Source organism: Taeniopygia guttata, chromosome 3 (genome assembly GCF_048771995.1).
Source record: "Taeniopygia guttata chromosome 3, bTaeGut7.mat, whole genome shotgun sequence".
Taxonomy (NCBI): Eukaryota; Metazoa; Chordata; class Aves; order Passeriformes; family Estrildidae; genus Taeniopygia; species Taeniopygia guttata.
In genome coordinates, this window is record NC_133027.1 from 24,839,839 (window position 1) to 24,866,154 (window position 26,316).

Below are 26,316 nucleotides of genomic sequence, written 5' to 3' on the forward strand. Positions count from 1 at the left end.
AGGAATGCCTCTTTAGGACTCATTATAGTGAATGGTCACACTGAAAATTAACTCTGTGTTTGGCTTTGTCAAACTTCGTGGCATCCCGGCCTCTATCATCAGTAGCGTGGCCAGCAGGACTAGGACCAGTGATTGTCCCCCTGTACTGAGCACTGGTGAGGTCACCAAGTGCTGTGTCCAGTTCTGGACCCCTCAATTCAGAAAGAATATTGAGGAGCTAGAGAAAGTCCATAGAAGGACAGCAGAGCTAGTGAAGGCTCTGGAGCACAAGTCCTGTGAGGAGCAGCCGAGGAAGCTGGGGGAGTTTAGCCTGGAGGAGGCTCGGGAGGGACCTCATTGCTCTCTACAAGTACCTGAAAGGTAGCTGCACCACCTAAGGGTCGGTCTCTTGCCCCAGGAAATAGTGACAGGATGAGAGGACATAGTCTTAAGCTGTACCAGGGACGGTTTAGGCTGGATATTAGGAAGAATTTTTTTTTTTTACGGGAAAGGTGATAAGGGATTGGAATGGGCTGCCCAGAGAAGTGGTGGAGTCACTGTCCCTGGGTATGTTTACGGAGAGACTGGATGTAGCACTCAGTTTACAAAGCGCTGTTGGATCATAAGTTGTATTCGATGATCTCAGAAGTATTTTCCAACCTAATTAATTCTGTGACGCTGTTTCCAGCAGCATTCGGCTGTGCCAAGCGCTCCCCGGCGCCGGAAAGGGCCGGAGCTGGTCCGAGCACAGCCCGTTTCCGACCAGGGCCGCGGGACGCCGCCGCCCCGCAGCCGCAGGCCGGGCCTCCGCAGCAGCGCCGCCGCCGCCCCGGTGCGCAGGCGCGGCGGGGCTGGCCCATGCGCGAGGTGCGTTTGAACCGTGGCGGGCGCTGCGAGTGCCGAGCTGTGCCGCCGATGGAACCCGCGCTGAAAGGTACCGGTTCGGCCGCCCCGCGGTGGCTTCTCCCGGCCGAGAGGAGCCGCCGGGCTGGCCCCCACTCCCTGTCTCCTTGCGGCCCTTGCCCCGGCGCTTCCCGGCAGGGCGGGTGACGGGCCGCTGCGGAGGCCCGGCCTGCGGCCGCGGGGTATCGGCACTCCCCGCGAGCCGCTCTGACGGCGCGAACCCGCCCGGTCCCGGTGGTCGGCCCCGGGTGAAGCGGGCTGTGCCCGGCGCGGGCCCGGCCCCGCTGCGGGGCCAGCGGCGCGGGCAGGGCCGGCCGCCTCCCTCCGCTCGTCTGCCGCCGTAGGGGCACTGCCCGCCGGCCCCCCGGTTCCTCCTGCTCCAGTCAGTCGTGCCTTTCTTCTGCATCTCAAAATTTCTGCCTCGCCAAGTTGCGCTGTCGTGGCCGTTTTCATCTGCGATCACCGCCTTCTCTGAGAACTTCTAAGGCTGACGGTTACAAGAACCGATCTCTACTCAGAGCTCTTCTTGTTAAAAAAGGGGCAAGCACTTCCTCATTTTCCTTTACATCAACTGTATAAAAACTGCAAAAAGTGTTGCCTTTGGCTGGAATATATTTGATTAGCTAAAATTGACTAATTATTGTAAAATACACCTTTGATCCTACTTCAAGTGCATGGAGTTTTGAAGAAACATCCCTTTAAATTTCTAGTTAGACCTTTACTGAAATCTTCTGGTCTGTTTTTCTAGGAGAATTTTAGCTATGAAAGTTCTAAAATATTTGATGTAAGAGGAAGATACTGTCTTGTCAAATGCAAGTGCATCGTTTTTCACAATTAAACTATCAAGGAAAAATGCAACTCTGTCAGAATCTGCCCCAGTCTACTTGTAGAATGAACACAGTTAAAAGCACGTTGGAGTAGACTTGTCTTAAATTCCCATTTATATCTGAAGTCATAGTACTGCTAATAAGATTTTTCCCAGTGCTTTGCATGAGGAAGTGCTTTGTTTCACATTTATCTTGTATGTCAAAAATATTTCTAGTAATTGTAAAAATATTTTAATCTTTATAAAAGTACTATTGTTATGAATAATTGAAGCATTATTCTGGGTTTCATTTAGAAAGAAGACAGATGAGACTACATAATAATTAATCAGAAGGATATGCTTAATTATCTTAGTAGCTAAGATAATTAAGCAATATTTCCTAAGGATGACCCTTTTTAACTGAAACTCTCGGTTTTATTCACGAGTTCTTAGAGTTGGCTCGCCTTTGCATGAAGTTGTTTTTTGTGAACTGCCATTTCTCCAGCTTTGGAATTTTCTTGATGTATCATTCAGTATGGGAAAGTGGCATGGCCAGTGGAACTGTAGGTCACTTTGGTGCCTATCCTATGTAAAATTAATGAAGGGATTGCTATGAGTTTTATTTGTTTATCCCTCCTTGTCAATACATCTGTCCTTGGTTGGTTGTTTGATGATATTCCCAACCAAGGCTGACTTGATTCCTTGAAGAGTTTATTAATCTGCTTTATGAAGCAAGGTAATTAAATCTGAATATCTAAAGTTGCATATGGCAAGTGCTATGAAATTTTATTAGACCCTGTTATATGTATTTAATTTTGGGTGTTTCAATATGAAATGGAAATTGAAGTCAATTGGAAACTGTTAAGTAATATTTCTGCAAAATTTTCTGGGAGTTAGGGCAAGGAATAATTCTGTTGTGATGATATTTTGTTCTGTAAGTTGTGTTATATCAACTGGTTTTCAAATGTTTAACTGATCTGAAGGTTAAAGGTGATTAAATAATGGTACAGGTGACCAGTCATGTAAAGAAAATCTATTGCTTGTTAAGCTGGTAGTGTGTTTTAAATAGATGAAATAAAAAGTTAGCTAGTGTCAGACTTCTAAGTTATTTCCATTACAATTATTTATATTTACAATTATTACAATTTATAATTTGGGGGACATAGATATACTAAAAAAAATTCAGCTGCTAAAGTCTAACACTCAGTTTACTAAAAGGTGTATTTGCAACTGAATGCAATATATTATAAAAGAAACTTCTATTAGAAAGGCAGTTTAACCAGTTTTACCATGGTATATACTTCATTACTTGTTTTCTGTCTTCTGATCCAGGTATTTCTGCCTTTGTAGAAGTTTGGTCATCTAGCAGAACAGAAAATTACTCAAAAACCTTTGAACAGCAGCTTCTTGATATGGGAGCAGAAGTAAGAAGACTATTTTGAAATAAATGGAATAGGAAAGATCTTAATTATAAATTAGCTTGCTTTGTTCTACTTGTCACATATATTTCTTTTTAGTATGAGTTTTTAAAGGGCAAGAAGGGAGAAAATCAGAGACCTGAGAATAGACCAATGTGCTGTAATATTCTTGCTATGGACAGATGGGAAGTGCATTTAAAGCCTTTCTACATCTACAGAGCTCTTTGCATATTAATGTGATAGCATGCCCCTTGTGGGAAGTATTGGGCTTGCCACAGACTGTGGGCAAAGCAAATCTAAGTCTTGAAAACCTGTGGTTTATAAGTGTGTACCTTATATTGTTTTGTTTTGTCAGCTTGTAAGCATCTGGTCTGTTTTTGTACATTTCCTAACCCGAGTAACATGACATTTTATTCTTCCATTCACTCTCCCACAAATTTGGAGCAGTTCCAGAAAGCGCTAGTAAAAATACACCTGAAGAGTTTCATTATATGTATATGAATATATGTATATTCAGTATATGTGCCAGATATAGTTTACTTGCAGGTGCAAAACATGTTTAATTGCCAGCTGTAACATTTCAGCCAGAGACCAGAGTGAAACTGGCATCTTCCCTTCTTGTACATTGTCACTGGTTACTGGAGATTTTTACAGCCCACATCATGTTCTAAAAAATATTTGTGTGGACTCCCAGTGCTCTTTAAAATGGGCATATGTAGATGACTCTTACTGTAATTTAGGAAATCTTGCTGCTCGCCCCAAATCCTCTCTTTCTGTATGAAGTAATCTGAATGAGTGTGACAGAACAGTTAGGGTAACTGGTTGTCATTAAAGCAAACACAACTCTCAATAAATAACTTGAGTAAAAAGAACAACAAATATTTATATGCTGTACTATCAGACCTGTGTAATTCTATCCTGAGGATGTAAGACTTTTTTCTCACAGAAAATACAGCAGAAGCATGAGACTTCAAAATTCTTCAAAATGGTCAAAACAACCATATATTGTGCAGGCAGATAATATAGATGAGCCTATTTACTATATCCTTATGACTGAATAGGGATGGTCATGCCCCTTCCCTATTCCAGACACCTCCCTCTTGTTGGCTTAGCATGTGGTACTAAGCTAACTTGGTTCACTGTGTCAGGAAATTAAGTCTAAATTAGTTTTTTGCTAGATTGTTGATTCTGACATCTCAAAGTAAATTCAGCTGAGCAGCAGAAGATGCACAGGGTAAGGGGAGGAAGTGGGAAAGGTGAGAGGGAGGTGTAAGGTGGTGCTCCTCCATAATTTGGAGGCAAAGCTACATCAAGCATCCTTAGGACATGGGCTGTGAACCAGATACTGGCAAAAGTGAGTAAGCAATTGTATCTGGAGTAGAAATTTATTCTATAAGAGGTGAATGGATCATTTTATACCTAGATACTGAAACAGGTGGGGTTTTGTCTTCTAAGAAGTCATAATCAGCTTGCCACCAGCAGTGTTTGGAAAAGCTAAATAGTTTTCTTAAAACTACATACAAACCCAGCATGCTGTATGCAAAGCATAATGATGCAACTGGGGACGCAACAGAAAGTTATGGAGCTATTTCTATTTGGCTGGGAAGATGCCGCAGTAAAAAATGAGTTCTATTGATGTTACCACTTCAACAATCACAACTGATCAAGCAGTTCTGTATAGGGTACTTAGTCTCCACAAAGGAAGCTTTGTTTGTGAAAAATTGAGTATCTAGAATTCAAAGCTTCACTTGCCAAAGGAGGCTGATAACTGAAAATTTCATCACCTGTGCTGACTTGAATTTTCTATATTTCTCATTTTTAAAGCCTCCTCATAAAATTTTTGTTTGTAGTATCTTTACCCTTTCCCTCAAAACAAAAAGCGATTTTTATTGATGAAAAATTTGTTTAAAAAGTAAGGTTAGCTGTACTCTTTAAGCCTGAGTTATTTTGCCTAAAGTATGTTTTGTTATTTCTTTGGATATTGGCATCTGCTTTCTGCTCTGGCCCTTGCGTAAGAAATTATGTTCCACTATATAAATAAAAATGTTGCAAAATTAGTGATACACCTAGAGTAGGGAGCTGAAAATGGTAACCTTGAGGAGACTGAAAACAAAGGGCTATTCCATCCCTATAGCCTATATTAGCTTGCCTAATGAGACTGGAGTTTTGATTGCTTGAGGCTTCTTGTGAAGTTGGGAAAGATCAAAAGGGCCTTTGACATAATGTTTAGAATAAATTTTTATGCTAATGGTGTATACACTAAAAATAGGCTATGCTAGCTGGTTTCATTAGTATTTTCCAATTATCAGACTTAAATATAAGCTCTCTATGTATTTCTGCAGGTTTCAAAAACTTTGAACAAGCACGTGACCCATGTAGTCTTCAAAGATGGACGTTTGTCTACATGGAAGAAAGCACAGAAGATGGGTGTAAAAATAGTTTCTGTACTCTGGGTGGAAAAGTGAGTACTTGTGGTTATAATGAATGTGGCCTATTTCAGAGATAATATTTTATTAATAATAATTTTCTAGTATTTTTAATTGCAAAACTTAAATACAGAAACCATGTTATTAATGTACTTGAAATAGTGATGAATCTGTGAGTAAATGATAACTTTTCTATGACGTTATTCCTATTATAAAGCATGTGACTTACACAAAAAGGTAAAATGTAAACTCTTAAAAACTGAATGTGATGAAGTAATTTCATAGTATATTTGTTAACAGTTCTACTCCTGCGCTCTCATATGACATGTATAGACAGTGAAGGCCGCACTTATATAACACCATTCTTCCATTTTCATATGTAAAGCACATTTCATCAAGGGCATTGTACTGTTTCTGTACTTAAATTCTGTAAACAGAATAAATCCTGGCAAGAAAGAAAAAGATCCACATGTATTCTGGTTTTTAAGATATTTGGCAAGTTCAGAACAAAACTTCATGAAGATTCTCTTATACCATATTGAAAAAGTTAAATTTATTTTTTTAAAAATTTAAGAAAAAAATTATCTGTGCAACCAGTCCTTTAGAATTTGCTAGTCCATAGCTGCTTCTCTGAATTTACGAAGTGCGTGTGAGGCCTTACTAAGATTTCAGATGAAGCGTAAAAACACAGTTTATGAATATGCATGTGTTAAACACTCCAATAAATCAATGTGATGATGGAAATTAGAATATAAATCAAGGAGAGAGGGCCATACCTGTACCAATTGTCATATGCATGGAGAGGTAGTGGTCTAAGTGCAAACGTTTTGGGCTTGTTTGTTTAAAGAAAGGTGGGCACAAGGAGGGAGGGCAAATCAATGCCCTCTAGGCACCTAAATGTAGGCCAGTACAGCCTGGAAACTTGTGATGCAAGTCCATTAGCCAGAAAAGAAATACATGCAGATCTGCAGACACAGGGGGTTTTTGGTTTTGGGGTTTTTTTTTTTGTTTGTGGGGTTTGGTTTTTTGGGTTTTTTTTGGTTTGGTTTGGGTTTTTGTTGGTTTTCTTTTAAGTACCTCAGATATAGAAGTTACAGCCACACAACCCAGCCAGCTTTAATGCCAAAGAAGAAATACCTTAAGTTCCCAAAAATGAGGGTAATGCAAAATTTTGTTTATCTTAAAATATATTTCAGGAACCTGGTGCTATTTGAATGTGTGACAGTGATGATGATTTCAATACTGTTGTGAAATTAAATGTGCTCTTCGGGTGGCTAGATGTATAAATACAGAATTTGAAATCTTAGTCATATGAGCTACAAATTATTGAGGATTTGGATGTGCTCTAATAAAAAGAATCTCATAAAAGTCCAGATGAGTACAACCAATGAAAGAAGGGGAGAGTCTAGGACATGTCATACAGAAATGCTCTTTCTGTGATAGCAGTTCTACCACAAGAGTCTTCTCTGCACTGCTGGAAGGAATTGAGTGGATGAACACTGTAGAAAGCTGAGGCACAGAAACAACTGGATATGTGATACTGTAGGGGACATCATGGAGTTTTGAAATCCAGGTGTAAAAGCCTCAAGAAACTTTTAACTTTTGCTGGGTAACAGCAACAAAGGAAGAAGACAGGAGAAAGCATCTAGAGAGAAAACTTAGGTTGTTTGGTAGGAAAGAGAAGGCTACCATCTTCAAGTATCTTTTAAGTTTTCCTGTTACAATTTTCTGACTAAAGCAAGGTCTTGGTACATGACTTAGAAGATGAAGTTTGGTGGAACTTGGGGAGTCATGTAAAATAGATGTATTTTATTGCAGAGGAGGACCCAAGCTGTGAATTATGATTGAACTTCTCTGTCCTTTAGTTTAAAGTAAATGCCAAAGGGTACAGAAAAACATACAGCTTAGACTGGTGTATACTGTAAGAATTCATGAGAATATCATATCTTGGGCAAAATATAGGTCAGGAGTAATGAATATTCCTACTGTTCATGGTGTTTTTCAAATGAGGCACAGGCAGTACAAAATTAAAATGAGTCTGTGCTAGTATGCGTACTAATTTTTGGGTTTTGTAATGAGATAAGAGAACCAGAGTGGCTGACATTACATGTCTCAGACACTGGTAGGCAGAAGATAGAAGATAGTTCAGTGAACCCTGGAACAATGTAAATAAGAAGGACTGAATAATATGTACCCATAAAATTTTGGTCCTGTGTGAATGGAAACTTAGATTAAACCTGATAATTTGTGTAAGCAAATCATGCAGAGTTCCTATGAGTTGAAGTTTTAGCATTGCTAAAAAAGATGGCTTGATTAACCAGCTGCTTCATTCAGTAGCAAGTGGAACATTCTCAAAATGGTCAGAAAAGCTGTGAAGTGTTACCTTAGTAAGGTAATAGTACATCTCAACCTTCTGGTGCAGACTGGGGGTTGGTGACTCCTGTAGGAGCACAGTGTAAAACCAAGTATGTTAATTATTGCTTGTTCTTAGCTGGTTTGTAGATGCTGTTCAGACTATGTCAGATAACCTTTTCATAAGTATGTGTGCAGCATAAGTTTTCATACTGGAACACCAGACCAAAGAAATTCTATGACAATGCTGAAATTTAAAAAGTCTACTTAAAATGGAAGAAGTTCTGTTAAGAAGCTAAGACTGAAGGGAATAAAATTCTTGCTGGTATCAAGAAGGCCGTTTAAAGCAGTCCTCTTAAGCATATCAGAGAGATGATCATTGCATTTTGGTACTTGCAGTAGACATTTTCATAGCATTGTTACCTTAGCAGTTGTCAAAAATCAAATTAAATAGAACATAAAACTTCATATAGTGGAATGACAGCATTTTATCCTAGTTATATAATGTTGCCAGAGGATGACAAGGAGCTTGACTGAAGTTATAAAATAGTTTTCTTACAAGATGTGGTTGAAGAGACAAGAATGCTTCAGTCTGGAAAAGGAGTGGAGATGGGAGACTACTGTGAACACAAGGTTTGTGTAGAGAGGCTGAATGGGAAATTAATGTATGTTTTCCTTTCCAGTAGAAAAGTTGGAAATCATTACATCAATACACCTGGAGACAGATTCAGAGAAAACAGTAAATGATGGGTTTTAATAACACGGGGTTAGGCTGTAGAACTCCTTGCTTCAAAATCATAGTGAGCAAAGATTTACACAGGATAAAAAAAATGGCTGAAGCAATTAAACATTTAATTTTATCAAAACCCAAGTATAGTTTGCATCTAACCATCTGACAACCAGAAATCTGTGGAACACAGTAAACTGTGAATGTTTGGCTTTGTTTTTATGTTCTTACATGCCCTTGGGAATCTTGATCTTGGAGGATACTGTAGGGTACTGCTGTATATGATATTTAATCTGGATGCTACTTTTTGATGTTGGAGCTCTGAAAATACCAGACAAGGAAGGAAGTCGTAAACAAACAAACAAACAAAAAAAAAAAAAAAAAAATCAGCATTTCCTGATTCTCCTGCTTCGTGGAAAATACTCTCACATTTAACAGCTGGTGAACCCCTACTTCTATCCTGCTAGACTTGTTACCCCAGTGTTGCCTTCCCCCTGAACAGTGTTTGAGCCTCTCAGAGGAATATGCCCTATGAGCTGGAAAGTGCTGTAATACTTAGTTTTCTCCATAAAATCCTGAAACACTTTTAAGGGTTTGTGCAGTATTTAGTGATCATTGCCTGGTTGAATTCTTACTGGATTTCTAGTGCTCTTTCCAATGATTTGCCTCAAGCTTTTATTGGAAGCTTCTGCTCTATAAATGAGCATCTATTTGAGCCTAAACTATATGCAGTTCTACAGTTTAGGAAGTAATTTGAGAAGACAGGTCTTTAAAATGAAAATTAAAAATCAGAAATATTTATAACTGCGGAGTAAAGCTATTTTAAAACAATTGTTTGCTTTTGCTTTTTTTTTTTTCTTTCTTCTTTCTAAGAGTGATAAATGTGTCTAACTTTTAAAATAGCAAACAAAAGTAATGGATTTGCTGTCATGTAAAAAAATTTAAAGTGTAATGCAAAAAGAGTGACAGCTTTGGGATCACTGAGAAAAAGTTTTTTACTGCTTCTTCAACACAAATACTTCAATGAGCAGCCTAAAATAAAATCAAAACCCAAGAACAAAACCCCATATAAAATGGAATAGCTACAATTTGCCCAAATTAGTACACTTAATACTTCCTCATCAAATGTGTAATTGTGAAGCTCTACCTGTGTTTTCTTAGCAGAATAACTTATCCCACAAATAAGTTATATAAATAATTTACATTCAGATTTCTCTGCAAAGTAAAATAATAATAGATTTAATACTAAAATTTTCTTCTGTTTATCTTCTCTGAATCAATAAAATCTCTGAATTAATGTAACTTTTCATGTAGTCTACATCTGTGCTGATTATTATCCAGAATTCAGTAACAGTCACTGAAATCCAGCTGGTGAATCTCTTTTTGATACTCCTGAGAACTCTAAATTTGGCGAATTTGACAAATACTTGCAGTGGTTTGTCTTTCTCTCCATTCCAAGCGGAGTAAGGATGAGGCCATAACTGCACAGGCTCGCACAGGGTAGTGGTTCCATCACTAGGTGTCACCAGAGCCACACGAGCGGCTGCTGCGAGCACAGTCCTGCAGCTTGGAAAGGTGTGGAAAATAACGAGTGGGAATCTTGCTTGACCTTCCAGAACAGCAATTTGGAGGTCATCATTGGCACAAATTTTGGATCACATATTTGGCATGTAATAGATGGGGCGGGGCAGGGGATGGGGTGACATTACAGTACTTACCTTAAAGTTACACACTTAGAAAGGGTTGGTGTTTCATTATTGCAGGGCTCAGACAGCTCTTCTTGCAATAAAGGTTCTCATTCTTCAAACTAAGCCAAGAGAATAAAAACCCACCAAACTTTCTGTAATTTACTGTGCAGGTGTCGAGAAACTGGAGTCCATGTTGATGAATCCCTGTTTCCTGCAGTAGACACTAATGAAGGATTTCTACTACCAATCAAAAAAGTATGTGTTTTTTTTTAAATGAGCCTAGAATAAAAAACTTTAAAATTTTAACTTGACTTTTTGACCTAAGCATTTGAATGATTTTCAGAACATTCTGTAAACTCTACCTGTCCATCTGAATAAGAGTTTAAAGACAGTCTGTTGCTGTGATCATGTGACATCTAATCTGAAGAAGGTATACTACAAATCAAGTTTTTGTATTAGTAATGAAAAATATTAAGATTTAAATTCAAATTGTATAACGCTAATCAAAAAAACATGACTACTATGTGGTTTATGTTTTACAGAGTTGTAACAAATGCTTGTTTTCTTAAAAACTACCTTTAAATTTTTAACTTTGCTGCAAGCAACAAAAAAAAAGGTTTGTTTGCTTCTTTCTTATTTAATATTAAAGTTTACTTTGCAAAATGCTAATTTCTGTGATTACCTGTGACTCTCAAGGAGGTGATAAGCAGCATAAATACCAATAATAAATACTGTGACAAAGTAGTAGGCAAAATAGGAGGTGTCATTATTTTGGCAGTTTTATACATATAATTAAGAGTTTTTTCTGTCTTGTAGCACAAATGTATGCAGCCTAAAGACTTGGTTGAAAAACCTCCAGGAAGTAATAGAAAGCTTCAGAGAAGACTGAACCAAATGGCTAAAGAGTTAGCTCTACAAAAGACAGCAGTTAATGCTGGTAAGAACTATGTTTTCCTAAGATCTGAAGTTTTTTTAAACCAATTGATGGGGTTTTGACGTTTGTTGGTTGGGGTTTTTATAAGCTTTTTGCATCTTGCCATGAGAAATGAAGTTGATGTCATTTTTACAGAGTTCTTTGCTGTACTGTTGTGTTAAGGCATCTGTAATAATCTTGATCTAAAACTTTTTCTTTTGCCAAGTTTTTTTTTAAAAAAGAAAGAAACATCATTTCAGGCTGTTGCAGCATTTAAATATTAATATATAAATAGAATTTCTTTGTGCAGATACAGATGTACCAGTTTTATTATTTGAAGACAATGGTTCACTTATATACAGCCCTGTTAATAAGATAAAAGATCAATGCAACGAAATGGAAAGAAGAATAAAGGATATGAAGGAAAAAAGAGAGAATCTTTCTCCTACTGGTAAGAAGTTGAATGTTACTTACTTGTGAATATGCACAAATGGCTGCTGGTTTTATTGCTGACTTTTTCGTGCACCTGTGCTTTCACTTTTAGAATTTTTTTCTTATCTTGATTGCATGTCTGAAACATAGTGGTTGCAAAATAATTTTTTTATCACTGGGCTGCTCAAGTGGACTAATGTTTAAGCTAGACTTTCTAGCCATGTAAACTGATATTATCACCTCTTGCTTACACTTTACAGTGAAATTCTAAATCTTATTTCTTGTTAAATTTTAATGTGGATACTGTGCATGACAAAGATTGTAATGTTATTACTCCCACATCAACAGTTTAAAAAGGACCCCAAAACTGATGAGATATCTGTCCAGGTACTGAAAAACAGGACTTAAAAAATAAATAAATTTGAATAGCCTAATTAAACAAATATAGTTGATTTTTAAATGTATATTCCAATGAATTAAATCTAGATTGTAGATTTCAGATTTTTTTTAGTGTTTGCATTGCCTTACTGAGAAAATATTTAGGTCTAAGTCATTAGGTTTTGCCAATTACTATAAAAATGTTGAATGTGGAACATCTTTTGGTGAGGCAGCATGTGTAGTATTTGAAGTTTGAGGATGTGCATGTCAGCTAGACTGTCGATTTCTAATTTCAAAACCATTTGTGAAAGTAAAGAAACAGTAATACATGGATGAAAAATTAAATCTCAGTTTAGTTTAGTGATGCTTGTATTTATTTTCTCTCCTAAAAGCATTTATGCTATATCAAGATGTGATTGCCAATTGAAAGGCTTCACAGATTCTTTAGTAAAATGCCTCAACAGGCCTTAGAAATATCAGTAATAATTTCTAAATAGTTTTAGAAAAATGTGCTACTGAGTTACCTAGAAAAAATGCTTACAAATATCTAATAGCTTTTTTATATTCCTAGGTTCACAAATGACTCAAGCACTTCCAAATAGCTCACCAGGAGACTGCCCACTTTCTACTTGTATCTTAACTAATTCAGAAGATGAGCTGCTACCTGGTAACTAACACAAATGAATATATTGCAGAAATTAAAAATAATACATGGCCTTTATATCTTACTTTGGAAAGTACAGTATACTGAAATGAGATCTGTATCTATTTTCTCTATCTCTTACATTTAAAGCTGAATTATCTTCGTTTTTCCTTACTAAAGAATGGCTGTTGTACTAAGAAGTCAAGAAAAATGGAGCATGAAGAATAGCGCTGGATAAATGCTCTGCCTTACTGCTGTATTGCTTGCCTCACTTCCTCCTCTCTACTCATACCACTCCCTGTTAATAACTTTCTGTCCTACATGGTATCAATCTTCTCTGCTCTTAACAGTGATCATATATAGAACACAGAGTGCACACCCAAGAGTGTGATGTGGGAAGCTTAAAAGAAATCTGAATGAGGGTAAGACCTCAAAGAATGGAAATGTCTTCCAAATTTTCAGCTGAAAAACATGAATTTGAAAGTTAGCCTAATGTGTTTTTCAGATTAAGTCGTCAAGTTTGAAGAAATAACACAAGTAAAAATAAATCAGCTTTTTAAATGTTTTATGGTTTTAGATGGATTAAAATAATTTGTTAGCAAGGTAAGAACCTCATAAAATTATTCTCATCAAGTTAGGGGTTTGTTCCTGTGTTTTGGTGTATTAGCAGGGCATAAGAGAAGAGATTGTGAAGTCTGTTGAGCTACATCAGTGCACATCCTAGTAGTATTGATTATGTATGCAATAGGTTTGTGCTTCAGACCTCATGTCATCTGTCAGTTACAGGGGCAAAAAGCTCAAGTCAGATGCTGGCCTTGATCTTAGTAGAAAAGTGAGGAGATGGGAGTGTTTAGAATTTGAAATGAGGGCCACTAGAGCAGTTTGCCTGCTCTGTGTTCTCCCTCAAAAGGAAGCTATACACATGCTATTTTGAGGTGTTGTATTTTATTGACATCACATAGGAGTTCTGTCATGTTGGCTTACCTAAGAATACAGTGGGTATCTTGCAGCCTGCGACAGCTTGTTATGTCTTCATGCAATATTAGTGACAAGTGATAGCTGAATACTGGACGTAGCATAGCTGTGCCAGCAAACTTTTACTTTGGTAGATTAGTTATGTGCTGATGAGCTAGAACATTGTGATTTGAGAGCTTTGCATTGCATATATCCTTCAACTTTGCAACTGCGCAATGTAATTTTACAATAAGAGCAGACCACCAATTCCCATGACAGCATTCAGTGTAGGTTCCATCACCAGTGCTCTGTGACAGTGTCCCCTATATTTGTGCCTAAGAGATATATGAGATTGGTCAATAATGGTTTAGAAAGTTCAAGAAGCCAGGATTAATTTCAGAATTGAAGCTGACTTCATCAGTTATCAGTATGAGAGACTGATCGTATCATGTGAAATTTCTCTCTATATGTTTTATTTTTCTTAATATAGATAGCTACACTATAATGTTTAAAAATATTGTCTATATTTAGTAATCAAATAACATCAAGAACTTACAGAAGGAGTATTGCTGTGATGTTACGCTCAACAGCTACTTAAGCAAAAGCTTCTATTGCAATAATCGTGTAGAACAACAGTATTTTAAAAAAATATGTTATCAGAAATACTAGCTTGTTTCAGAGGAATTTATTGTGAAGAGTCATGAATAGATTCTGTGTGATACCTAACACAAATCAATTTCATAAGAATAGCTACAAGAAATAATTCTTTATCACATTCTAATTATTTTTAATACATGGTTTTGATGTATGTGATATGATAGTATGGTGTTGTATTTAATTCCATCTTAACTGCAAAATCTTCAAGGTGTTACTAAGGTTGTGGTAGCAAAAAATGATTATTGAGTTTTCACTGTTACTAAAGCTAACTTTATCAGAATATAATCTTGCTTTCTCTACAAATGCAAGAGGAATAAAGAGTTGTTCTGTTGCTTTATTTCAAGAAAGCAGAATGGGACTTGTGGGTGCTTATGACCAGGTAACAGGACACAATAGCTAGAACTGTCATAGGTTCTTGTCAGCACAGAATGTGCTTTGTTTCAAGTCCATTTTCTGTTCAGTTTTCGTTGACTTGCCATATAATATCTAGAGAAGTGGCTAAAGCTTTTTGTTTTCAGTTCAGGAATTCCATATATATTTCACTAAGAAATTGATACTTTCTATTTTGTTCAATACATTTTTATTGCCCCTTGGTTTTTTTGCAGAAGAGCAAATGGAAGACTGCTTGAACTCAAGTTGTGATTATCTTTGGAGAACTGAGACGTTAAAGGGACAGAGAACAGAGGTAGCAGAGTATGTCTGTGATACTCGGACTGATATTCATGTGTCCATGTCCATGAGCACATCAGTGAATTCTCCATCACATGGCAATGAGAAGACGACATTAGCACCAAAACGACATGCCAGAAGTTTAACAAAGAAACAGATTATACAGCCCATTTTGGATGACAGATTGTCTTTAGGAAAGAAACACTTAATATTTCCAAAGAAAAATCAGAACAACAAGAAGAATAAGACTACTTCAATTGCAAATGAAAGTTCTGTTCTTGAGGGCTTTGGTCATATTACTCCTTCCAAAAAAATAGTCCAGTCAAATACTGTTCCTGTTTTGATTGACAGTCTTTCTAATTCACCTATGAATAGTGAAGACTTAAATGCATATTCACTGAATAAAAGCTTCTCTGTTGACAGAAATGATTGTGTTCTTGAAGACAAGAAGAGGAAGAAACGACAAACATTACCAAGTTTGAAGCTGGCTACCTCAGAACTGGGTGCATCAGGCTCTAAGGGGTTCTTGCAAGCAGTTACTACATATAGCAAGTCTTACTGCACTGAAGAGGCTTCTTATGAAGACTTCTTTTCATCATGTAATTTAAATGAAAATGCAGTACAGATACAAGTTCCAAAGGAATCAAAGAATCCTCCTGAAATTTGTTGCAAAGACTCTTTTACAAACATGGACCTACAGGATGTGAGTTTCTGTGAGCCATGTAACACTACTAAGATAAGTAGGAAGACGTCTATTTCAGTAAATGATTTTCCAGTAAAGCAAAAAATCAATCTAGCTAAACATCCAGGAAGCATACCATCAAATATATCAGGTGGTGAAAAAGATCACCCTGGAGAAGCTCTAGATGCTGATGATGTGAACAGGCTACCACAGCATGCTCATGAAAAATCCTACAGTAGTGTAAATGTCTGTGCTCATACTACTGGTAAGTTACTACATAGAGCTGGAAAATCAAAAGATATCATACTGCATTAAATATACTAATGCAACTAAATTGCAAAATGAACTGCCATTCCAAAAGAAAAAATACTTCAGAAACACACCAAAAGAAGAAAATACTGTGATACTGACTTAATTACTGAGTCAAATAAATGAATGCATAGAATCCAAAAGAGCACCTATTTGTTTTCCCATACCTTACAAACACAAAACCATAAGAGATAAGGAAACTGCTCACTATACACAACAACAGTAATGTGGGGCCTTGTTTCTTTTAGTCTCCTAACTTTCTGTTGCCATTCAAAATCTGTTTAAGAAACATGGTATCATCATAGGTTCCCTTGTTCAAACTATTTTTACTCCACAAGTGAAAATTGTTACCAAAATTGTTACTAAAATCTCTGGTGGAAAAAAATATTTGAGTTAGTAATGTCTAATTTGTGTGGTGAAATAAGACCTGCAAGAGTTTCAATGTAAACATCTTTTTCAACCATTGCTTTTTAATATGGAGCTGATCTTAATTTTTAATTATAATTTTAAGAGTATTTTTTATAGTTAAGCATTTTCAAGTTGGTTTAGCATAAAGTATTTTTATGTAAATATATACTTAAATATTGCATCTCAGGAACTTCTCTGGAAAATGCTCCTAACTTGCATTGGAATAATTTTCAGATTTTGATATTTTGAACTTTGTCAAGCTTTTCATGGGGTTGAATATTTGTAACTATAATTGTGTATTTTAATAATTTATCTTCTCTAGAAAATTCTGTAGTAGTGCATCAATTAATTGTAAAAACTAATTATCAACTTAAAGGGCTCAACAAACTTGCTATCAGATTTATGAAATCCAGTGGGAATGTTGAACCATGACTGTGCCTATACATGTGAATAATAAGCTGCTGAACTGTGAGCTGCCATTTTGAGTTTATTACATCTGTATTTTAATAACTGGAGTGCATAATTTCTTGCACTTTTTAAAAAACAGTGAATGCAGGTGTATGTTATACAGGTATAAATGTACACCCATAAATGACAATTTTCTGCTCCAAGTGATAGATGAGCCATGAAGTAGAGGTTCTATGTTGGATCTTCTTCTCCCCAAGAAGGAGGTGCTGCTGAGGAATGTGAAGCTCAAGGACAACCTTGATTGCGGTGACCATGAGATGTTGAAGTTCAAGATCTTGGGGCAGCAAGGAGGGCATACAGCAAGCTTACTACCCTGGACTTCAGGAGAGCAGACCTTGTCTTCACCAGGGATTTGCTTGGTAGAGTACCATGGGAAGAGATACCCAAGGGATGACATTCAAGGATTGTCTCCTCCAGACTGAACAACAACACATCCCTGTGAAGAAGAAATAATGGAAGAATGCCAGGAGGCCTGCATGGATGAAGGTGGAGCTCCTGGACAATCTTAAACAAAAACAGGTAGTTTTCAAAGAGCAGAATCAGGGAAAGGTGTCCTGGGAGTATCACAGAGAAATTGAACAGTCACAGATCTGATTAGGAAGGTTTAAGCAGTAAATCTGGCCAAGCATATGAAGGGTAAATTTAAAAAAGCTTCTTTAGGTGCGTCAACCACAAAAGAGAACCTAGGGGAAATATGGGTCCTCTAAGGAATGGTATAGCTATTTACCCAGGATGTGGACAAGGCTGAAATATTCACCATGGTTCTTTGCCCCAGGTTTCACCAGCAAGTGCTTCAGCCACGCCACCCATGTTGCAGCAGGTAAAAGCAGGAATTGGGGGAATAAAAACTGCCTGCTGTAGGAGAAATCCAGGCTGGAGACCTCTAACTCTGGAGCCCCAAGCACAAGAAAGACGCTGACCTGTTGGAACAAGCCCAAAACAGGCCACAAAGATGATCAAAGGACTGGAGCACCTCTCCTATGAAGACAAGCTGAAAAAGTTGGGGATGTTCAGCCTGGAGAAGAGAAGGCTCTGAGTAGACCTAAGAGCAGCATTCCAGTACCTAAAGGAAGCTTACAAGAAAGCTGCCAAGGGACTTTTTGTGGGGCATGTAGTGATGTGACAAGGGGGAACGGTCTTCAATGAAAATGAGTAGGTTTGGGTTAGATGTTAGGAAAAAATTCTTTACTATGAGTGTGCTGAGGCACTGGAACAGGTAGCCCAAAGTTGTGGACCCCTCATCCCTAGAAGTGTTCATGGTGAGGTTGGATGGAGCTCTGAGTAATCTGGTCTAGTGGAAGGTGTACCTGTCTATTGCAGTGGAGTTGGAACTAGATTATTTTTAAGGTCCCTTCCAACCCAAAACTATTCAATGATTCTATGTAATACATGAACGCACTGTATGTGCTTTTTTGCCACGTGTCAATGTACTAGAAGATGATTCTTAAATTGTGTAGCTCCTAATGTCAAAGAGTCTGGTTTCCATTATACAGTCATGGAAACAAATAGGGAAGGAGAAAAATCACAGAGTATTCTGAGCTGGAAGGAAGGGACCCAAAAAGATCACCTAAGTCCAGCTCCTGGCCCTGCAACAAGGCAGCCCCAAGAATCGCACCATGTGCCTGAGAGCATTATTCAAATGCTTCTTGAACTCTATCAGGCTTATTTACTAAACTTAGCTATTACAGTTAATTTTAGATTTAATTAAAATTTTTTAATTCCAGCAATTAAATTATGATCACTGTTCTAGCATGTCACACTTATTTTCATGCTGGACAGTGTTTAAAATAATAGATTTTAGAGAACAAAAAAAAGGAATAGGATTCAGCAAACATAAGTTATCCAATGTTTATACTTTTTTATCCTTTTTGTTAGGAAAGTCTGTAAGTCTCAATTTGTGTTTGTAGTGATTTTAATAGTATTTGTGTTATATGAGTGATGGCCATTTTTGCAAGTATGGTATATTCAGCTTCATGCATCTTTCGTGTAGTCAAGCAGGACCTCAAGTTTGACAGCTCGAATGAGATCACTTAAAAATTGAAGGAATCAATAATGTAAGGGAAGTTGTGATTTCCCTCATAATGCAAGTTTTGTGGTAGAAAATGAAAATCTTGTATTACATTTACTCCTGTGATTCTCTATGATGAAATAATTTATTTTTATTAATTATGGATTAAGTATTTGCTTTTTAAATTAAATGTAAGTTGCTTCTTGTCCCTATTAGTAAAGAAATTGTAAATTGGAGGGTTTTTTTCTGTATACTGTAGATTATTTGAAAGCTGGTAAATCCAGTATATTCTCAAAAACTAATGAATTCTCTTCATTCATCATATATATATGGTCACAAGTAATCAAATAGCCATATAAATTGTTATGTCTGTTTTAAATATCAAACATTTTTCCTGCCTATTTTTTGTTGTGATTTTATCAGTGGCACTTTTACCCAGTATCTTTAATGACAAGAAGATTTCATAAGCTTTTTTTTCCATAGACTACTTGGAACATTTCATTTTAAAGTAGAATATGCAGGCTAATCTGAAACCAAATTTTCAAGGCTTAATGCTTATGCAGTAGCAAGCTTCAGGTTGCTTTGTAGGGCACATTCAAGGCTGCCCAGTTGTTCTGCTGAAATAAATACTGCAACTTATGTTCATCTTACTCATCTACAGGTCACATGACTTTTCATCTGCAAGCTACAACAATAAATAATAATGGACAAGGAATGCAAGAGTATATTCTCCTGAGCTTTTATCATGCGAGAATCATTTAGAAATTTGAACTCAGACCTAGCCTTACTTCCAGTCTTAAAAATAAACTTAAGGCTTATCTGAGTGAATTTTATATATTTATGGTAATGTGGAAGGCAAATATTATCTTAATTGGCAAAAAGACCTAAACTAAGACCCATTGTACTGAAATTAATGTAGTTCAGTGTTAAGCTGAAAAATCTGGAATGTCATTCTGTTATTTTGTTCAAGAAATCATTGTGTTTAATTTAGATTAATGAGTTTTACCTGGGGTTCTTGGTGTTATGGGTGTTAATGCTGGTAAAATACTGCTTATGTCTTTAAAAGCACATGTGAAAACTTATTTAGGTTTGATGTGCCTTTTGGTTTTTTTCAGCTTTGGAGGAAGATAGGCTCACTAAAAATATTTTATAATGTCCTCTATTGACATTTTTTATGTCATTTTAAAAAACAAATGAGGCATGAAGAACAAAGCTGTTTCTTCCTTGATTTCTTGTTTTATTTATTGTCACAAAAAAGTTGAATTGTAACTAATTACTAAATCAAAAGAGGACAAGTATTTCTGAGTAGAGGAACAGGTAGAGGATTATTTTGATGTAGTCAAATTTGCCAAAGTCTGATGGCACTTGTCCTAGAGCACATAACAAGATACATAAAATTTTTTTAAACCATCAACAGGCTCTCTCTGAGGACCTGGGGTGGGGGGCACATATGTTTTCTGAAAACTTGAAGAAATTTATGTTCCGTATAAATAAAAACTGGTTTGCCCATGTTTCAGTAATATCTACAATAATAATAACAACACAGGGTATTAAATATTCTGTGCATGTGTACCTGAAGGATTACTAATGATGACAAATTTGCACTTAATTTCTTCATAGTTAGAGTAAATGCCTCTATGGATAAGTACAAAATAATAGATACAACATGCCTTAAGTGACACTTCATAACAATATTTTTAAAGTAGAGACCTATACTATAGAAAAATATTTTATTAGACATGGTTTATTTGATTGAGCAGAACTAGCTCGTTTTGCCTAATCACTGCTTTTCAGTTCAAAAGAAATATCAAATGGAATTTTGGAGATAATATTCTGGTTCAAAACTTCTCATTGGTGTTAAAATTATCATGAATAAGTAGGAGCTCAAGTTGCAAAGTAAAATCACTCTAATTTGTGATAATGCTTCAGAGGGCTTAGTTGTTCATTTTGGTGCCAATCACTGAGCAGTGTTTTGGAAGAGAATTTAGGGGATCTAATTAACTGCAGTGGCAGGAGTTACCTGCATATTTGAACTTAGTTTAGGGAGAATTAACACTGGATGCAATTGCTTCAAAAACTTCTGTCAACTTTAAAGTTCTCTAGGAAAAGCTACTGAAGATGAAAACTCACAATCTCTGCTTGAGTGACTGCTTTAAAAAGAAATAATCAGGAAAAAACAGAAAATAGTGAAGCTTGAGACCTATAGGATGGAAAAGCTGGAAAGTGCTTGAGAAGTGCTGATAGACAGAAATTGAATAGCAAAGAGTAGCCCTTATTAATGCAGTGCCTAGGATCTGTGAGCTGATAATCAGAGATAAGGGATATTATCCTCTCTTCCTGCTTTCCTGTAAATATGAAGAATCCACAGGAGCGAACCCAAACTGGAAAGAAGTCCAAGAATACAGCTGTTAAGAGTTTAAGCCCAAGTAGGACAAGTGCTGTGGAGCCTGAGCATTCAGGGCAAGAGTAGTAAAAAGACTATTACACTATTTTTCACTGTTAGTCCCCATCCCAAGCTACCCCTCAAAAAAACCCCAAAAACCTGAAATAACCTAATGGAAATTAACAGCGATTACTTAGGGTAAAGCAGGGGAATACATGATACCAATTTGTTTTATTTTTAAAGATTTGAAATACATCTTTCAAAGTTCTGTTTTTTATGGAAAAAGAGGTAATTCTTTTCTTTATTGTGTGGCAAGATGCTTTCTCCTCTTCTACTTGCCATCAGTCTTCCTCAGTTTGAAAATAAAATTAACTTAGCTATAAGTTGTCTCTTTATTATGTGACAATATATACCTAAATATTGAATTTAAACCAACAGTTGTACCTGAAAACCAGGTTTACATATATTTCATAAAAATTTCTGCAATGAATTTTGACTAGTTTAAAGATTATAATAAAGAGAGTAATCATATTGGATTGTAATTTGATGTTCTGTCATCTCAAGAATTAAGAGTTTAAGTAGCTGACAGAGAAAAAACAAATGATTCTTAGTTATATATGCATACTAAATAGGGATAGTGCCCTTCAGTATTTTCTAAAACTAATCAAAGAAACTTTGTTGGCAGGAGCTAAATTTAGGTCACTTTAATCACTAATTAAACTTTCTTTAACTGATCTCACCCATTTCTTTGAAATGAAAAGTGAGTAAATACTTTAAAGTAAACGCTATTGAATGACATTTGGGAAAAATTCTCTCCCTAAATTTAGAGTAATTAAAGCTTAATTGTTTAAAATATAGATCAAAATTTTTCATCTTAGGCAGGCAAGCTAATTTCTCAAATGATTGAGAAGTTTATTATTTAGTTCTAAAAATCATCCTGACAGAGTCGAAGAATTCATAAAATACATAATGAAAAATACTGGGTTTTGACAGTGCATTCTTATGGATGGTTCCTTTTCATATATAATAGGTCTGATATGCCTTTATGTGCACAGAATCCTTGCCGGCCAACAGTTTGCTAGATTTGCATGCAAAGTGTTTCAAAAAAAGGTTCAGACCTCCATGTCGTTTTAGACAAACAAAGCATGTACTGAAAGCATTGATGTGTCAGTAAGAATAAGAAAATTAGCCACTGAAGCTTCATACCCAAATGTCTTGTGCAGAGAAATTGCACATTTTATAATAAATGGAAAACAATTTAGCAGATTCTCTACTTGTAGTTAATATATAGTTTTCAAAATATAGGAAATTGGGAGTTTTACAACTGGTTTATAAGAGCAGATACTCAAAAGATTAAATCAGATGCTTGAGTGTCATTCCTTTACCCTAACTGAAATACAGTGAAAAAATAATACAGTGAAAAAATAATGGGTACAAATTATAAAGAAGTATCTTAAGGGTACATACTGCTGTGCTATGATAAAATAATTAGTTGCAGTCTCATTTCATAAGATTGCATTCTTCATTTTAAGTTTCTAAATCTGGTTTCTAGGTAATGGAGATGAAGAGTGTCACGTTACTGATGGCTCTTGCAAAATTTTTAACAAACAAAAGAATAAACACACTGGGGGCTTAAGAAAAGCTGGAAGACTCCAAAAGGTCAGTTTTACTCAACATTTGCTTTGTTAGGCTCTTTCATGGACGATCATTGAGTGTCTTTGTATGTACAAAAATTAAAATAAATTCTCTTTGCAGTATAAATTTTAAAACTTTCTGAATCTCTCTTTTCTTGAAATATTAGTCTTGGTCTATAATCATAAAAATGAGCTCTCTGATAACTTGCAGTGGCTGAGTTCATGCCAAGCTGACATCATAAAGGAGATTGGTAAGCCAGTTCAAACTGAAAAAAAGCTAAAAAGCCACTAAAGTTACCTGAAAAGATGCCTGGCCCGTTTGAAAAAGTTACTAAATGCAGCAGTTTAAAAAATTTGTTTTATACTGGGACATTGCCAGTGGATGTTTCTGCAGAATGAAGATTTATGCAAGATTTTTCTTTTAGATTCTGGTAAATTTCTTAATTTAGTATTTGAGCTCAGTTTGGCTATAAAAAAGGGAGAAAGGATTGAGTTAGCAATGAGTAATTGTTTTAGTGTTTTTCTTTTGTAAAATCTTTCAAGTAAATATAAACTGATCAGGAAAATAAATAGTAGTTATTTTAATCAGTAAGTAGCAAGTCACAATTGAAATGAGTGCTAAGTTCTTTTGAGAATGGAAAGTCATAAAGCACTAAAGGATGTCTGCTCTTGTTAACCATATAAAATAAGTTAGTTGTTTCATTGGTAGATACTGGTGGAGTTTCAAAGAGACTGATCACAGATTTTGAAACTTTTTTATGCAAAGGTTTTGTGCAGGTGCAATTACCAAGTTGTTTGACATTTTAAACATTCTGAAGATTGGATATTAATTTTCATGGAACAATGATCTCTGGATTAAAAATATTATTTGACTTTTCTGGACTTTACTCCTTCATACTTTTTAAATTTTTTCCCTTTATTTTCCTAAATTTATTATGTGTAAAATTAATAACTAGAATGTGTAAATCACTCTAAATGCATGTCCTATAGAAGCATTTAAGATACTCTTTAGGCTAAAGTATCTCTCCAGAATAGTTTCATTTCCTGGCACAGAAAACTGACTAAAGCTGTTATATGTAAATCCACAAACCACACTCAATGGCTATTTGGAGAAAGTGTGCTTGGACATTTGTCAGGTTTGTTGATTCCTTCTGTAGTGAAATTACTCAACAAGAGATTATACATCAGTGCTAATTTTGACTCATTTGTCTTAAGATCTCAACATAGCAATTATATATTGAAGAGAGGCAAAAAGCAATATGAAATTCTTCTTTATTATTCCCCTTTTTCAGGTGTGCCCTTTGAGTCAGCGGTATCTTTAAATGGTTCTACATGGTGTCTGCTTGCAAAGCATGGTCTGTGGGGTGTTTTAACAGTAGCAAAGCTAAGTAGGTGCTAGAGAAAATTCCTATTCAGTGTTTTCACATGGCTTCTTTTATCCACCCATTTCAGCTTGGTGATAATAGCATTTCACTCAAATATCAATAAAATAGCAGTACATAGTTTCATTCATGTCATGAATGCTTTTTAAAACTTATTAGAAAGTTTTCCTTGTCATCTTGACTATGCAGATTCATACGGAGACAATTTTGGGAAAGGACAGGGTTTTGACTGAAAAGTAAAAAAAAATAACTTCACAAAAGAGTGCAATGTGATTAACCAGGTGCAATGTCTGGCAATGAGACTGTTGCACTGAAAAGTTTAAATTTTAAGAGAATATTTTTCTAAACAAAATCAGACTATGTAAATTTTTGTAAAAATTAGTCTCTCTCATACCAATCAAAATATGTTCTTGAAGCTTTATAAAAGCAACCAAACATTATGCACCATTTTTATTTAATACTTTTTTCCAGTGGCTATGGCTTAAACACTGCAACTTTTTGCTGACTTTTGGCAATGTAAAAGTTAAGTTAGAAAATGTAAGTTAGTTTCCTTTGCCTAAAGAAAAAGTTGGGAGAGAAATGGTGCAAATAAGAGACAGCTGTGTAAATTGCAGCTATCTTTTTTATTAGAAAAAGGGCTTTAAATCTAATGCCTCTTTAGAAATATTTTAGATGCTTGCTGAATGTAGTTCCCATATAATTAGCGTACTTTTATTACAACACTTTCACTCTGATGTATACTACAATGAGCACTACCATTCTAACTCTTTCAATACAGTGAATGAATGTCAGTAGGCCTTTGGAGTTCACTATGTAATGGTAAATATTTAAAAAGCCAAGGAAAAATATATTTTAGGAAACAAAAATCTTTAGGTCCAAGTGTTAACATTATTTACTTCTATGCATCTTTCAATTTTTCATTTGTAGTTTCTCTAATAGAAATCAAGCTATAGATTCTGTGTTCTCTGCTGTGCTATTACGGTATGCTTTTGTTTTCTTCAAAACCTCATGCAGGTTGAGTTTCTTCTGTTTTAGCTGAAGTCAATACTAAGAATCACTCTGTTCAGGTACTTGTATATCACAATTTTAGATTAAAGTATAAATTAATATTAAAATAAAATATTAAAATATTTTCTTTATCTATACTCTTTATATAGACATGCTTATTGTACTGTTAACATGGGAGATGTCTAATCAAATATATGTAAAATTGTGCCATCAACAAACAAAAGCCATGAAAATAGAACAGTTTATAATGGCAGCTGCATCCACGTTTGGGGAAGATAAGTAAGATTTTTAGGAACCTTTAATGGCTTCAGAAAAAGAGATTTTTTGATTTAGAGCAACATCACCACCACGCAAAAACCAGGACTTTTGGTGTGTTCAGAGGCAGTGCATACAGACAGATTTATAAAATTCACTTAGTTTTGGGACAGAGCTGGTAAAGATAAACACTGTCAATTAACGCTTGTGGATGTCAGCAGGTGGCTTCCCTGGTCTAGAAATCTAAGTTGATGATAGTGGATTGCAGGGATAACATAAACCCTTTATGTGCATTGTGATATGTTTCTCAATTATTCAGTGAAATTGGATACCTAGTTCTTTGTTGCTTTGCATATGGAGGACAAAGTGAAATAACTAAAATTCATATTAAAGCCAGAGATGTATTCAAACAAGTTATTTAGGGTAGTGGTGAACTGTTGAGTGCTCATTTTGTAGCTTATTGTCACAAAAAAGTTTAGATTTGTCACAAGACCTGTTGCATGCCACAAATTAAATATTTTGTACTTTAAAAAGATCAGAGACTCATTATTATTAACCAGTTAACTGCCATTTTTATTCAAATAAAAATTTGTTTTATAGTTTTAGAGGGATATGAGAGGTGATGGATGTTTTTTAATGCATCTAAGAGTCTCACATAAAAAGTCTCAAATCACTAGAAATGCAATTGGAATAAAGTTTAAAAAATAATTTAAAATACTATTTTCTAAGTGAAAAGAAGAAACTCTTTAACCATGTGAGAAAACCAGTTAAGCATCATGAGGGATGATTAAAAACATATTTTTAGAAAGAAGACAGTATGGACTTAACTGAAATT

General features: G+C 35.8%; 1 protein-coding gene across 6 annotated transcripts in view; it reads left to right on the forward strand.

The window, feature by feature from the left end:
- The first annotated feature begins 508 nt into the window (after positions 1-508).
- The window catches only part of MCPH1 (microcephalin 1), a 124,268-nt gene continuing 98,460 nt past the window's right edge, over positions 509-26,316 (forward strand). The window contains exons 1-9 of one of the 6 annotated variants that reach the window (XM_030267327.4): positions 510-913; positions 3,020-3,111; positions 5,448-5,566; positions 10,469-10,553; positions 11,115-11,235; positions 11,507-11,662; positions 12,593-12,688; positions 14,881-15,891; positions 22,755-22,861. In XM_030267327.4, the coding sequence (XP_030123187.4) occupies positions 616-913; positions 3,020-3,111; positions 5,448-5,566; positions 10,469-10,553; positions 11,115-11,235; positions 11,507-11,662; positions 12,593-12,688; positions 14,881-15,891; positions 22,755-22,861 (2,085 nt within the window). In that variant the 5' untranslated portion in view covers positions 510-615. Of the gene's footprint in view, positions 914-3,019; positions 3,112-5,447; positions 5,567-10,468; positions 10,554-11,114; positions 11,236-11,506; positions 11,663-12,592; positions 12,689-14,880; positions 15,892-22,754; positions 22,862-26,316 lie in introns of all 6 variants that reach the window. The other 5 variants (XM_030267328.4, XM_072926437.1, XM_030267334.4 and 2 more) reach the window with 5 other exon arrangements.